This window comes from Ovis canadensis, chromosome 1, assembly GCF_042477335.2.
Source record: "Ovis canadensis isolate MfBH-ARS-UI-01 breed Bighorn chromosome 1, ARS-UI_OviCan_v2, whole genome shotgun sequence".
Classification (NCBI taxonomy): Eukaryota; Metazoa; Chordata; class Mammalia; order Artiodactyla; family Bovidae; genus Ovis; species Ovis canadensis.
In genome coordinates, this window is record NC_091245.1 from 275448617 (window position 1) to 275463177 (window position 14561).

Sequence of the window (14561 nt, forward strand, 5' to 3'; positions counted from 1 at the left end):
TCTGAATTCAAACAGGTTGGCTACTGGGAAGCGGTTCAAGATTTTTTTTTTTAACTTTGTTAAGGTTCTCTTAAGCTTAAAAAATAAAACTTTTCAGCAACTAACAATACATGCTGTGGCCTCAGCTTCCAGTAGTCCCTAAATTTCCAACCCAGCCACTCTGGGTCCCTTCCAAGCTCCGCTCACACACTCCCAATCTCCCCACTCCAGTGCACAAGCACGCATATTTCTCTTCCATTTTCTCAGCTTGTCCTTGTCATTTCTCATGCCAGTTCCAACTTCCCCATCAAACTAAACTACATTTCTCTTTCAAGATGAGTTTGCTCATTCATTCAGTCTTTATTGGGTGCCTTTTAAGTGCCAGGGACCATCTGGGATGTTGGGGATACAGTGATGAACTAATAGGGATGCTTACTTTGGTGCCCCTTGGGGACATAGAAAAGTGGATGGGCAAGTCAGTTTACCAGTATAAGCTTCCCAGAGTCCCTTGAACTGCAAGGAGATCCAACCAGTCCATCCTAAAGGAGCTCAGTCCTGAGTGTTCATTGGAATGACTGATGTTGAAGCTGAAATTCCAATACTTTGGCCACCTGATGTGAAGAGCTGACTCATTTTAAAAGACCCTGATGCTGGGAAGGATTGAGGGCAGGAGGAGAAGGGGAAGACAGAGGATAAGATGATTGGATGGCATCATTGACTCAATGGACATGAGTTTGGGTAAACTCCGGGAGTTGGTGATGAACAGGGAGGTCTGGCGTGCTGCAGTCCATGGGGTCGCAGAGAGTCGGACATGACTGAGCGACTGAGATTAACTGAACTAAACTGATGAGGACCCAGAGGGAACAATCCAGGAATGGGAGAATATATAGTGGGACTTCAGAGGGGAGGGTGGTTACCCTGCTTAGCTTTAAGAATTTATGGAAGGTGTTTCAAGCAGGTGAGACCCAACCAGAGGATGAATGAGAGATAGGGAGAGGAAGAGGTTCCTTGCAGGGGAGAGAGATTAGGCTGAAAAATGGCAGACTTTGCAGAATCGTTTAAGACATGGAAGGAGTTTGTACTGTTTTCTTAAAAGAAATGGAGGGAGAGACCTGATGTGAATTCTATTTCTTCTTTGAAGTTTCTCCCAGTTATTCAAATCCCAAGTGTTTTTTATTCCTTCTTTGATTTCCAAAGCAATTACTGGCTCTGCTTAGTAGCCTTACCCTGTATTCATGTATTTTTATCATCCTGTGATCATTCTCTGTTGTTGGTTCTCAACAGCACAAATTCCAGTATTCTACTTTTGGCTTGAATGTTCAAAATACACAATACACCTATTTAAAAGTTCCCTATATTTACAGTGCAATTGTTCCTCCAGTCAATGTCACTTAATTTCACCATTTTTACCTCTTGTATACATCAAATTGTGACCACTCAGATACAAAATTCACATCAAAATTGAAACTAATTTTATACATTGATTCAAATTTTGTTATATACCAATGAAGGACAAAAGTTTCCCTGATGCTTGGTGTTAAAGGTGTTTTATGTTTTATATTAAAATGATCCTTGCCCTGAGGAGTTTTCATTAAGTCAAGGTTTCTGGAATATATATAAGTATATATTCTATATATAATATATATGCATATGGCACCCCACTCCAGTACTGTTGCCTGGCAAATCCCATGGGCAGAGGAGCCTGGTGGGCTGCAGTCCATGGGGTCGCTAGGAGTCGGACACGACTGAGTGACTTCACTTTCACTTTTCACTTTCATGCATTGGAGAGGGAAATGGCAACCCACTCCAATGTTCTTGCCTGGAGAATCCCAGGGACAGGGGAGCCTGGTGGGCTGCCATCTCTGGGGTCGCACAGAGTCGGACATGACTGAAGCGACTTAGCAGCAGCAGCAGCATGCATATATAGATATACATATATACATATATGTATCTGTGTATACACACATACACATATATACGTATATAAGTACACACACACATATGAATATATGTATATATTCTATATATATATATTCTATATATATATTCTATATATACATATATATAGAGAGAATATGGATGTGAGAGTTGGGTTATAAAGTAAGCTGAGCACTGAAGAACTGATTCTTTTGAACTCTGGTATTGGAGAAGACTCTTGAAAGTTCCTTGGACTGAAAGGAGATCCAACTAGTCCATCCCAAAGGAAATCAGTCCTGAATATTCATTGGAAGGACTGATGCTGAAGCTGAAACTCCAGTACTTTGGCCACCTGATGCAAAGAACTAACTCATTGGATGCTGAGAAAGATTGAAGCAGACGACAGAGGATGAGATGGTTGGATGGCATCACTGACTCAATGGACATGAATTTGAGTAAGCTCCAGGAGTTAGTGATGGACAAGGAGGCCTGGTGTGCTGCAGTCCATGGGGTCGCAGAGTCGGACATGACTGAGCAACTGAACTGAACTGATATATATTTGTATATATATGTATTATTTCCTCACAGTCTTAACATGATTCTAGGTATAGCATAAGGCTTTACTTGAATTTTACATTTATTTCCATGACTTGGCTTACACTTTTTACATCATGAAATATGTCAGGCATCCAAAAATATATAAAAAATTATACAAGGAAAACTCACTCTCCACCACCCAGGTAAAGAAATAAAGCATTATAATCATGGTAGGACCTTAGCTTTTCCCCTCCACACTGAAAGATAACTGCTGTCTTGAATTTAGTGTTTATCATCTCCACATATGCTCTATCTCCATTTGTGGGTACTCATAAACAATGCATGATATTGCTTCTCAGGTTTTAGGATGAACCCCCTCCAGTGTTCTAGCCTGGAGAGTCCCAGGGACGGGGGAGCCTGGGGGGCTGCCGTCTATGGGGTCGCACAGAGTCGGACACGACTGAAGCGACGCAGCAGCAGCAGCAGCCACATGAATGATGTCATAATGTATCCTTCTGCACCTCTTTCCAAGATTTGTCCATAAATGCAGCTCTAGCTTATCAACTAAATGGCTGTATTGTATTCATTCTATGCATATCCCACATTTAGGACACTTTGGTTGGTTCACGTCGTCACTAAAACACACCGTACTGCAGTGAACGTACTTGTATTTGATTCCTTATCCCTTCCACTCCCTTTCCCCTTTGGTAACCATGCCTTTGTTTTCCATGTCTATGGGTGTGTTTCTGTTTTGTATATAAGTTCATGTGTATCATTTTCTTAAGATTCTACATGCAAGGGAGTAGTATTCCATTTTATACATGTACCACAGCTCCTTTATTTATTTATCTGTTGATGGACATTTAGATTGCTTCCATGTCCTGGCTATTGTAAATAGTGCTGGAATGGACCCTGGGGTCATGTATCCTCTCGAATTATGGTTTTCTCCAGATATATGTCTCAGAGTGGAATAGCTGGATTATATGATAGCTCTATTTTTAGTTTTTTAGGGAACCTTGATACGGTTCACCATAGTTGGCCTCATATTTTTTTTAAGTTTAAATTAATTAATTTTAATTGGAGGACATTTATTTAAACTATCGTGATGATTTTTGCCATATATCAGCATGAATCATTCATAGGTATACAGGTGTCCCTCTCATCCTGAACCTTCCTCCCGCCTCCCTCCCTACCCCTTCCCTCCAGGCCTCATGTTGTTGATAACCCATGTCACTTTTAGATTTAGGGATCTTATGTACTCTTAGGGGAAAATAAAACTTTATTAAATGAGTAGAGTTTGCTCTAGAACTTCCCAGGGAGCAGTAAAGGCTACTGTAAAAATTTTCAACAACCTAGAATTAGTTGATTGGATTACTTAAAAATTATTTGAACACAAGAGTATTATTAAGGAGAATAATAGAGAAAAAGTATAAAAATGCCTTTAGTAGTACCCCCTTAACATAGTCACTTTAAAAATATACAAAATATACTCACTGACTTGGTGATTATCCTGCACTGCTGGTCTAATGGGTCTGTGCTGGAACAGTAAAGCAAAAATGAACAGAACAAGCGTCCATGTCAAACTTGTCTTTATTTTAGAACTTGTGTCTTGCTAACATTGTAATTCCCAAGAACAGTTCTGTCACATAGAGTACTCATGTTTTTCCATAATGTTTTGTTTTGTTCACAGCCAAAATCAAGTACAGAGTAAAGCATGCCAAAGTGTAAAACAGATGATCACAGCACACAATAGCACTTTATAAAGTTAGCCTCATCTCACTTTTTCTTCCTTACAAATTCCATTGTTTTGTAAATGTCCTGGAAAAGGCAAACATTGTCTATGATGGTAGCAGCTGGACAGATGGGGTTTTACAGGTTAATCAGTGTTAAATGCAGCTCTAGGGACATACCAGAAATGAAGACATGGGCGTGGATTTTCATTTCTCAAAAACAGAAGACATTCCTAGGAAATTCTAATCCAAAATCCTTTTTAATCCAGTCCAATTTGAGATATAGATATGATAAAAAATTATGACAAAAATATCCTGTAGGCAGGTGCATCATTACAGAGATGTCAGAGAAAAGATTCAGTTAACTCTTCAAAGTCAGGTGTCCCAATTCTCGGGAGAAATGAAATCATTTCTAGTTTCTCCGGTCTGCTCATTGATGTCTTCACTCAGAGAAGTCTTTCCCTTAGATTCAGAACAGAACAAATTTAACATGTTATTAGTCTTGAAAAATTCCTGCCACTTATGACTCCACTTCTAATAGATGATGTATACTTCCTAGTTAGAATCATATGGAATTTCTCATGCCAATGGAGCTATGTTCTTTTCTGCTATGATCATCTTGTGTCTTCACCATCTGCAAAACAAAAATATGTGTTGCTCTTAATGTCACTGGATTTATTTAAAATATTCCCTTTAGAGTCTATTCCTTTTCATGCCACATAAGAAAAAAAAATGGCATAGTTTTGCCATTTTCAATAGTCATGATAAAATAGTGGTGTGATCATAGATATAAAAGAACAACATGTAAATGGAAGTATAGATATACTTCTTCCTGGGAAAATACCAGTACATTGATGATCTGAAATTTGATGCTTAACATATTTAGTGACTGGTAAAAGAAAAGTGCAGAGATAGAAAGATTCTGCCCAGAATCCTTCTTTTTTTTAGCATTAATTTCTAACTTTTGGGGCAGTAATTTCCCCTCCTATCCCTCTTCCCCACTCTTCCCTGATCACCTCCTTGTGAGCTTTGGCTTCCAGCATCAGCTCATACTAGTCTTTGGAATGCTGGTGTCCAGCTACTGACTTTAACCTCATAGAGCCAGAGTACTTGGGAGTTCAAGGCAACTCTTGACCAATCAACACTCTATGAAGGAGTAAGAAAGCCTCTAGTCAAGAAAACTCTGAAGCACAAATCACAGGAATAGCTTGGAAAACCATTAGACATTGATGAAAGAAATTGAAGATGATATAAATAGGTGGAAAGATTTATTATGTTTATCAATTGGAAGAATTAATATTGTTAAAATGACTATATTACATAAGGCAATCTACAGATTCAACTCAATCTCTATCAAAATATCTGTGGCACTTTTCATAGAACTAGAACAAATTAACTCTAAAATTCGTATGGAAACCCAAAAGACCCTGAATAGCCAAATGAGCCTTGAGGAAAATAGAGTGAAGCCATAGGCATCATGCTCCCTGATTCCAAAATATACTACAAAAAATATAGTCATCAGAATAGTATGGTACTAGAAGAAAACAGACATATAGATCAATGGAACAGAATTGAGAGCCTAGTGATAAACCTATGTTTATATGGTCAATTTAACTACAAAGAGGGAGACAAGTATACACAATGGAGAAAAGGAAGCCTCTTCAATACATTATTTTGGGAAAACTGTATTAACCTACATAGCATATTGAAAAGCAGAGACTTTTCAGTCTTTGCCAACAAAGGTCCATCTAGTCAAGGCTATGGTTTTCCAGCGGTCATGTATGGATGTGAGAGTTTAACTGTGAAGAAAGCTGAGCGCCAAAGAATTGATGCTTTTGAATTGTGGTGTTGGAGAAGACTCTTGAGAGTCCCTTGGACTGCAAGGAGATCCAACCAGTCCATTCTGAAGGAGATCAGCCCTGGAATTTCTTTGAAGGGAATGATGCTGAAGCTGAAACTCCAGTACTTTGGCTACCTCATGTGAAGAGTTGACTCATTGGAAAAGACTCTGATGCTGGGAGGGATTGGGGGCAGGAGGACAAGGGGACGACAGAGGATGACATCACTGGATGTCATCACTGACTCGATGGACGTGAGTCTGAGTGAACTCCGGGAGTTGGTGATGGACAGGCAGGCCTGGCGTGCTGTGATTCAGGGGTTGCAGAGTTGGACACAACTGAGTGACTGAACTGAACTGAACTGAGCTGATAGCTATATAAAAAAGAATCAAACTGGACTGCTTTCTCACACCATAAACGTAAACTCAAATGGATTAAAAACTTAACTCTGAAATCATGCAACTCCTAGAAGAAAACATAGGCAGCATGCTTTCCTAAAGGACTGACTCTTTATCAAGAGAAACAAAAGCAAAAATGAACAAATGAAAGTTCATGAAACTAAAAAAAACTTTTGCGGTTAAGGAAACTATCAACAAAACAAAACAAAAAAAGGCACTCTACTGAATGGGAGAAGATATTTGCAAAGGGTAGGTCCAGTAAGGGATTAATATGCAAAATATACAAAGAATATTTATATATACATATATATAAATAAATAATGAAATATATATATAATGTATATGTCTATATAATGAAATGCTACTCAGCCATAAAAATGAAATCTTGCCCTTTGTGACAACATGGATGGATCTAGAGAGTTTTATGCTAAGTAAATGAGTCAGACAGAGAAAGATGAATACCACGTGATCTCGCTTACGTGTGGAATCTAAAAATCAAAATAAGCAAACGAAACAAAATAAAAATAGACTCATAGATACAGAGAAGAAATGGGTGGAAGCTGGAAAGGATTCAGGGGATTAAGAGGTATAAACTTCCAGTTACGTAATAAATGAGCACATTGGATATGTACTTTCTTTGATATAATAATATTTCTTATGATTTACATAGTGTTTTCTGTTTTACATAGTTTTTCTTCAGAATTCTGAAGCTGCAACTTAGCTCATTCATTTTTAAGGACATATCCCCATGTAGTCTAATTGCCAGAACTAGGCTTTATAGTAAAACCAACCAACTAGTCCTTACTATAAAACAATTTCCGCCTTAAAGAGAGTCTGATTTCTTCTCCCATTTGAAATAAATATATTGCTAAGGATCTCTGTTATGACATTCTGATATTTCATTCTGAAATACTTGAATGATTAAGGCTCTTGCTAAGATTCTTTTGGTGTGGTGAAACCATGCTTGCTCTCTTTCGATGTTTCTCTTGTAATGCTCTCTGCTTTGTTCTCAGAATTTTCACTCGGGAAAGCCGTATCCTTTGACAAGGGAAATGGAACACGCCAGTTTAATAAATGAAATGTATCATAACTCCAGTCATGCTCACTCTGTCACATATGTAGATTCAGAATATCCAAACATGAGTTCCACTACCCAAGCTCTAGCAACACATGTCCTCTTTAACAGAAACATGTACAGGGGGAAAGATCTGAATTCTTACCTGGTGTAAAAAAGGCCTACAGATCCAATATTTATTTATTTGTTTGATTTTTCTGCTTAGTTCCTTTATTTTTTCTGAAGATTTTAATATAAATTTATTTATTTTAATTGGAGGTTAATTACTTTACAATATTGTATTGGTTTTGCCATACAGCAACATGAAACCACCACAGGTGTACACATGTTCCCCATCCTGAATCCCCCTCCCACATCCCTCCCCAGACCATCCCTCTGGGTCATCCCAGTGCACCAGCCCCAAGCATCCTGTATCATGCATCGAACCTGGACTAGCGATTCATTTCATATATGATATCATACGTTTCACTGCCATTCTCCCAAATCATCCCACCCTCTCCCTCTCCCAGAAATCCCTTGCATTCATATACACTAATAATGAGAAAATAGAAACAGAAATTAAGGAAACTATTCCATTCACCATTGCAACAAAAAGAATAAAATACTTAGGAATATATCTACCTAAAGAAACAAAAGACCTATATATAGAAAACTATAAAACAGTGGTGAAAGAAATCAAAGAGGACACTAATAGATGAAGAAATATACCATGTTCATGGATCGGAAGAATCAATATAGTAAAAATGAGTATACTACCCAAAACAATCTATAGATTCAATACAATCCCTATCAAGCTACCAAAGGTATTTTTCACAGAGCTAAATCAAATAATTTCACAATTTGTATGGTAATACAAAAAACCTCGAATAGCCAAAGCAGTCTTAAGAAAGAAGAATGGAACTGGAGTAATCAATCTGCCTGACTTCAGGCTCTACTACAAAGACACAGTACAAGACAGTATGGTACTGACACAAAGACAGAAATATAGTTCAAAGGAACAAAATAGAGAGCCCAGAGATAAATCCACACACCTATGGATACCTTATCTTTGACAAAGGAGGCAAGAATATACAATGGAGAAAAGACAATCTCTTTAACAAGTGGTGCTGGGAAAACGGGTCAACCACTTGTAAAAGAATGAAGCTAGAACACTTTCTAACATCATACACAAAAATAAACTCAAAATGGATTAAAGATCTAAACATATGACCAGAAACTATAAAACTCCTTGAGGATAACATAGGCAAAACACTCTCTGACATACATCACAGCAGGATCCTCTATGACCCACCTCCCAGAATACTGGAAATAAAAGCAAAACTAAACAAAGGGGACTTAATTAAAATTAAAAGCTTCTGCACAACAAAGGAAACTCTAAGCAAGGTGAAAAGACAGCCTTCTGAATGGGAGAAAATAAGCAAATGAAGCAACTGACAAACAACTAATCTCAAAAATATACAAGCAACTCCTGTAGCTCAATCCCAGAAAAATAAACAACCCAATAAAAAATGGGCCAAAGAACTAAACTGACAGTTCTTTAAAGAAGACATACAGATGGCTAACAAACACATGCAAAGATGCTCAACATCACTCATTATCAGAGAAATGCAAATCAAAACCACAATGAGGTACCATCTCATGCCAATCAGAATGGCTGTGATCTAAAAGTCTACAAGCAATAAATGCTGGAGAGGGTGGGGAGAAAAGGGAACCCTCTTACACTGTTGGTAGGAATGCAAACTAGTAGAGCCACTATGGAGAACAGTGTGGAGATTCCTTAAAAAACTGGAAATAGAACTGCCTTATGACCCAGCAATCCCACTGCTGGGCATACACACTGAGGAAACCAGAATTGAAAGAGACACGTGTACCCCAGTGTTCATTGCAGCACTGTTTATAATAGCTAGGACATGGAAGCAACCTAGATGTTCATCAGCAGACAAATGGATAAGCAAGCTGTGGTAACATGCACAATGGAGTATTACTCAGCCATTAAAAAGAATACTTTTGAATCAGTTCTAATGAGATGGATGAAACTGGAGCCGATTATACAGAGTGAAGTAAGCCAGAAAGAAAAACACCAATATAGCATACTAAATAGATGGGGAAACAGTGGAAACAGTGCCAGACTTTATTTTTTTGGGCTCCAAAATCACCACAGATGGTGACTGCAGCCATGAAATTAAAAAACGCTTACTCCTTGGAAGAAAAGTTATGACCAACCTAGACAGCATATTCAAAAGCAGAGACATTACTTTGCCGACTAAGGTCCGTCTAGTCAAGGCTATGGTTTTTCCTGTGGTCATGTATGGATGTGAGAGTTGGACTGTGAAGAAGGCTGAGCACCAAAGAATTGATGCTTTTGAACTGTGGTGTTGGAGAAGACTCTTGAGAGTCCCTTGGACTGCAAGGAGATCCAACCAGTCCATTCTGAAGGAGATCAACCCTGGGATTTCTTTGGAGGGAATGATGCTAAAGCTGAAACTCCAGTACTCTGGCCACCTCATTCGAAGAGTTGACTCATTGGAAAAGACTCTGATGCTGGGAGGGATTGGGGGCAGGAGGAAAAATGGAAGACCGAGGATGAGCTGGCTGGATGGCATCACTGACTCGACGGGCGTGAATCTGAGTGAACTCCGGGAGATGGTGATGAGCAGGGAGGCCTGGCATGCTGCGATTCATGGGGTCGCAAATAGTCGGACACGACTGAGCAACTGAACTGAACTGAACTGAACTGAATGCATATATATGGAATTTAGAAAGATGGTAACGATGACCCTGTATGTGAGACAGCAAAAGAGAAACATATGTATAGAACAGATCCAATATTTAATTGGCACTTTGTTTGACAACACGTCCTCCAGCCTGTGCTTCCCTAAGAAGAATTTACACCTGGGAAATTGTCATACAAACATTTAGAATGACTGAGAAACATGCCATTTTTTGTGTGTGTATGTGTGTGTGACATGAGGGCACTTGTAAAAGGGGATACAGGAAAGAAGATCTCCATGATTCTTCATATGTAACCATTCTCAGGTAGATAGAGTCCTTTAGTACTATTTCTTAGAAATCCATGCATTTGAAAGTCTTTGTATGTCCCCCAGCGTCCCTAAAGTATAAAATACAGTAGCCTTGCCCAAGTGCCTCCATAATACAAAAAGAAAGTTGAGGACCAGGGCAATCAGGTGACTTTTCATGATCACAATTCTAGTTACCGACAGAACCAAAACTAGCATCTGGATCTCCTTATTCTCAGTTTAGCCTTCTTTCCACTATGGCTGCCACCATCATCATCATCATTATCATCATCTTAAACAATACCTAACATTTATTAAACTTTTACTCTTTGCAAACTGCTGTTTAAAGCACTTTACGTTCATTTACTGCACACATTAACCTATGATGTAGGGTACTGTTACCCCAGGTGGAGAACAGACTCTTAGGCAAAACAATGTGCCCAAGATCAAATGACCAGTAATGGCAGAAATAAGATTCAAATTCGTGTCTGTTCCTCTGGATTCATTCTTTCAACTACTGTTTCCCAAAGTGGTTTCTATAAAACATGAGTCTGAAAAGATGCTCCCTGAAACAAAATCAAAGTGGTCAAAGTGGCTGACTATTAGCCCTTCCTTCTCTCAGAATTACAATGAAAATGAGCTCATTAAAGTCAATGAGAAATCATGCAAAAAAAAAAAACCCAAAACAAACAAACAAACAAAAAAAAACACCTACTTATTAGTATTCTACAGAAACATGATTTTTCCCAGATACTTGTAATATCTAGTGACAGGACCCCCATTAAGAAGACTAATTCAAGCTCAAGGTCTGTACATTAGGTCAGTGGTTGGCAAACTCTAGCCTGCATCAAAGTCATCTGGAAGGCCCTAACCCAAGCTTCTGACTTAGTAGGTCTTTGATAGACTCCAAGAATCTGCATTTCTGATGAATTCCTAGATGATGCTGATGTTCTTGGTCCAGGGACCACACTTTGAGAGACAATGCACTCAATGATGGAAAAATAAAGGCTAAGAAAGAGTCCCGAGGTTGGCATAATGGAAAAATGAATACAGATACACTTTTCAAAACGAACATCAAAACCTTTCAAGTGTACATTATGATGAGCAAATAGAAAGTGTGTACATTAAGTAGGTGGCTAAAATGAAAACATCAGAAAAAATGAGCAGGTAAAAAGAAAAGCCCACTCTCTCTCGGAAAACAAAAGTGAGCAAAGCAGTGTAAATTCTGACTGTTCTTCACAATAGATTTTTATTTTTAATTGTCAAACATATTACCAGGCAGGTAATTCATAGGACAAGCCTAGTTGATTATGTACCAGGCACAGTGTGTAGTCTGAGCTTTAAAGGTATCATTTCCAACCTTTCAGCAACCAGAGGTAGGTTTTATTATCTCCTTTTCAAGCTTTAAGGTGTACTTTTGTTTTATAAACATAATTATAGAGTATGAATCACTGTGACAAAGCAGTAGGTGCTGTGATGTTCTTTGGGAAGATGCTTCAGATGTCTGCATCTTCTACGTCCTTACCTATAAAAAGACACAGTACAGCTCAGAGATTTCTAAAGCTTTTTTGATTTTCAAATGCCAATTTCTCATAAGCCTAAGAGGAAAGCCAAAGTGAAATTTTCTGAAGAGACTCAGATGGACTTCAAGGAGCGGGGCTGACCAAGTCACCAAATCAATCAGTCAGCTAGACTGCTCTGACAGAAATGATTAAAGAAAGCATCCACTTCTATAGTGATACTGTTGGTCTCTCAGTCATGTCCAACTCTTTGCGACCCCGTGGACTGTAGCCCACCAGGCTCCTCTGTCTATGGGATTCTCTAGGCAAGAATACTGGAGTGGGTTGCCATGCCCTTCTCTGGGGGATCTTCCCCACCCAGGGCTCAAACCACCATCTCCTGAAGCTGCTGCATTGCAAGGTGGATTCTTTACCAATGAGCCAATGGGGCAGCCCAAGTATGGGAAAGAACCCCCTAAATCTGTGTTTCCCAAATGCATCTATGCATTATAATCGGCCTGATATTTGCTGATCATTCAATTGCCAAGCCCACACTCATATCAATTAAATCACACTCTCTGGTATTTCAAGGTAGTTTATGGCTGAAAATGCCAAGATTAGTAGAATCAGAAGGATTGCAATCAAGCAAGCATTATCAAAACTTTCTCATTTATTGTTGTTTCTCATGATTTCTCCCCTTCAGAAGTTTTCTCCATTTTTCTATTTTATTATACATCACACATACAGAAGTGGAGGGCTTCCCTGGTGGCTCATATGGTAAAGACTCTGCCTGTAATTCCTGTGCTTACATTGTTAATTATATTCCTTACTGTTGTGTTTAATTGCTCAGTCATGTCCAGCTCTTTATGACCCCATGGACTGTAGTCTGCCAGGCTAGCCTGTCCATGGGATTTTCCAGGCAAGAATACTGGAGTGGGTTAGCATTCCCTTCTCAGGGGATCTTCCCAACCCATGGATCAAACCCAGGTCTCCAGCATTGCAGACAGGTGCTTTACCATCTGAGCCACCAGGGAAGCTACTGTTTCCAGATTGTGTATTTCTCTTTCGTTTTCAGCAGTTTAATTTTAATATGTCTGAGTGAGTGGGGTTTTCTTTGAACTTTTAAAATCTGTAACATTGTGTCTTTTACCAAATTTGGGAAGTTTTGGCCATTATTTTCTCAATTTTTTTTTTTTCCTGAATGGATCCCTTTCTACTTTCCTTCTAGAATACCAATGAAACAAATGTTAGACCTTTTTATATTGTTCAAGTTTCCAGACTGTTCATTTCTAAACATCTTCTTTGGTCCCTGTCTCTTTCTCTTCACCTTCTGGGACCCCTATAGTGCGAATATTGGGGCATTTAATGTTGTCCCCGAGGTCTCTTAGGCTGTCTTCATTCCTTTTCGCTCTTACTCTACATTCCGTTTGCACTATGGATTTCCACCATTCTGTGTTCCAGGTCACTTTTCTGTTCTGCCTCGGTTATTCTGCTATCGATTCCTTCTAGTGTGTTGTTCATCTCTGTTTGTTTGTGCTTTAGTACTTCTAGGTCTTTGGTAAACATTTCTTGCATCTTCTCCATTCTTTTTCTGAGATCCTGGATCATCTTCACTATCATTATTCTGAATTCTTTTTTCTGGGAGGTTGCATGACTCTATTTCATTTATTTTTCTGGGGATTTATCTTGTTCCTTCATCTGGCACATAATCCTATTTCTTTTCATTTTGGTTAGCTTTCTGTGATTGTGATTGTGGTGTTAGTTCTGGACGCTGCTGGGATTGTAGTTCTTATTTCTTCTGTCTGCCCTCTGGTGGATGAGGATAAGAGGCTATGCAAGCTTCCTGATGGGAGGGACTGGCTGTGGGGAAAATTGTGTCTTGCTTTGTGGGCATGGGCAAGGCTCAGTAAAACTTTATCAAATTGTCTGCTGATGGGTGGGGCTGCGCTCCCTCCCTGTCAGTTGTTTGGCCTGAGGTGACCCAGACCTGGAGTTTACAGTCTCTCAGTTAGTCACTTCAGTCACTCAGTCATGTCACATGACTCTTTGTGACTCCATGGACTGCAGCACGCCAGGCTTCCCTGTCCATCACCAACTCCCAGAGTTCACTCAAACTCATGTCCATCAAGTCAGTGATGCCATCCAGCCAGCTCATTCTCTGTTGTCCCCTTCTCCTCCTGCCTTCAATCTTCCCCAGCATCAGGGTCTTTTCAAATGAATTAGTTCTTCGTATCAGGTAGCCAAAGTATTGGAGTTTCAGCTTTAGCATCAGTCCTTCCAATGAATATTCAGGACTGATTTCCTTCAGGGTGGACTGGTTGGATCTCCTTGCAGTCCAAGGGACTCTCAAGAGTCTTCTCCAACACCACATTTCAAAAGCATCAGTTCTTTAGCGCTCAACTTTCTTCATAGTCCAACTCTCACATCCATACATCAGTTCAGTTCAGTTCAGTCGCTCAGTCAAGTCCAACTCTTTGTGACCCCATGAATCGCAGCACATCAGGCCTCCCTGTCAAACACCAACTCCCGAAGTTTACTCAAACTCATGTCCATCGAGTCAGTGGCCATCCA

General features: G+C 39.4%; 1 protein-coding gene across 3 annotated transcripts in view; it reads right to left on the bottom strand.

The window, feature by feature from the left end:
* Nucleotides 1-4005: 4005 nt before the first annotated feature.
* COL6A5 (collagen type VI alpha 5 chain) overlaps nt 4006-14561 on the bottom strand; it is a 167131-nt gene continuing 156575 nt past the window's right edge. For all 3 annotated transcript variants that reach the window (XM_069568288.1, XM_069568289.1, XM_069568287.1), the window contains one exon: nt 4006-4797. In XM_069568288.1, the coding sequence (XP_069424389.1) occupies nt 4778-4797 (20 nt within the window). In that variant the 3' untranslated portion in view covers nt 4006-4777. The remainder of the gene's footprint in view (nt 4798-14561) is intronic.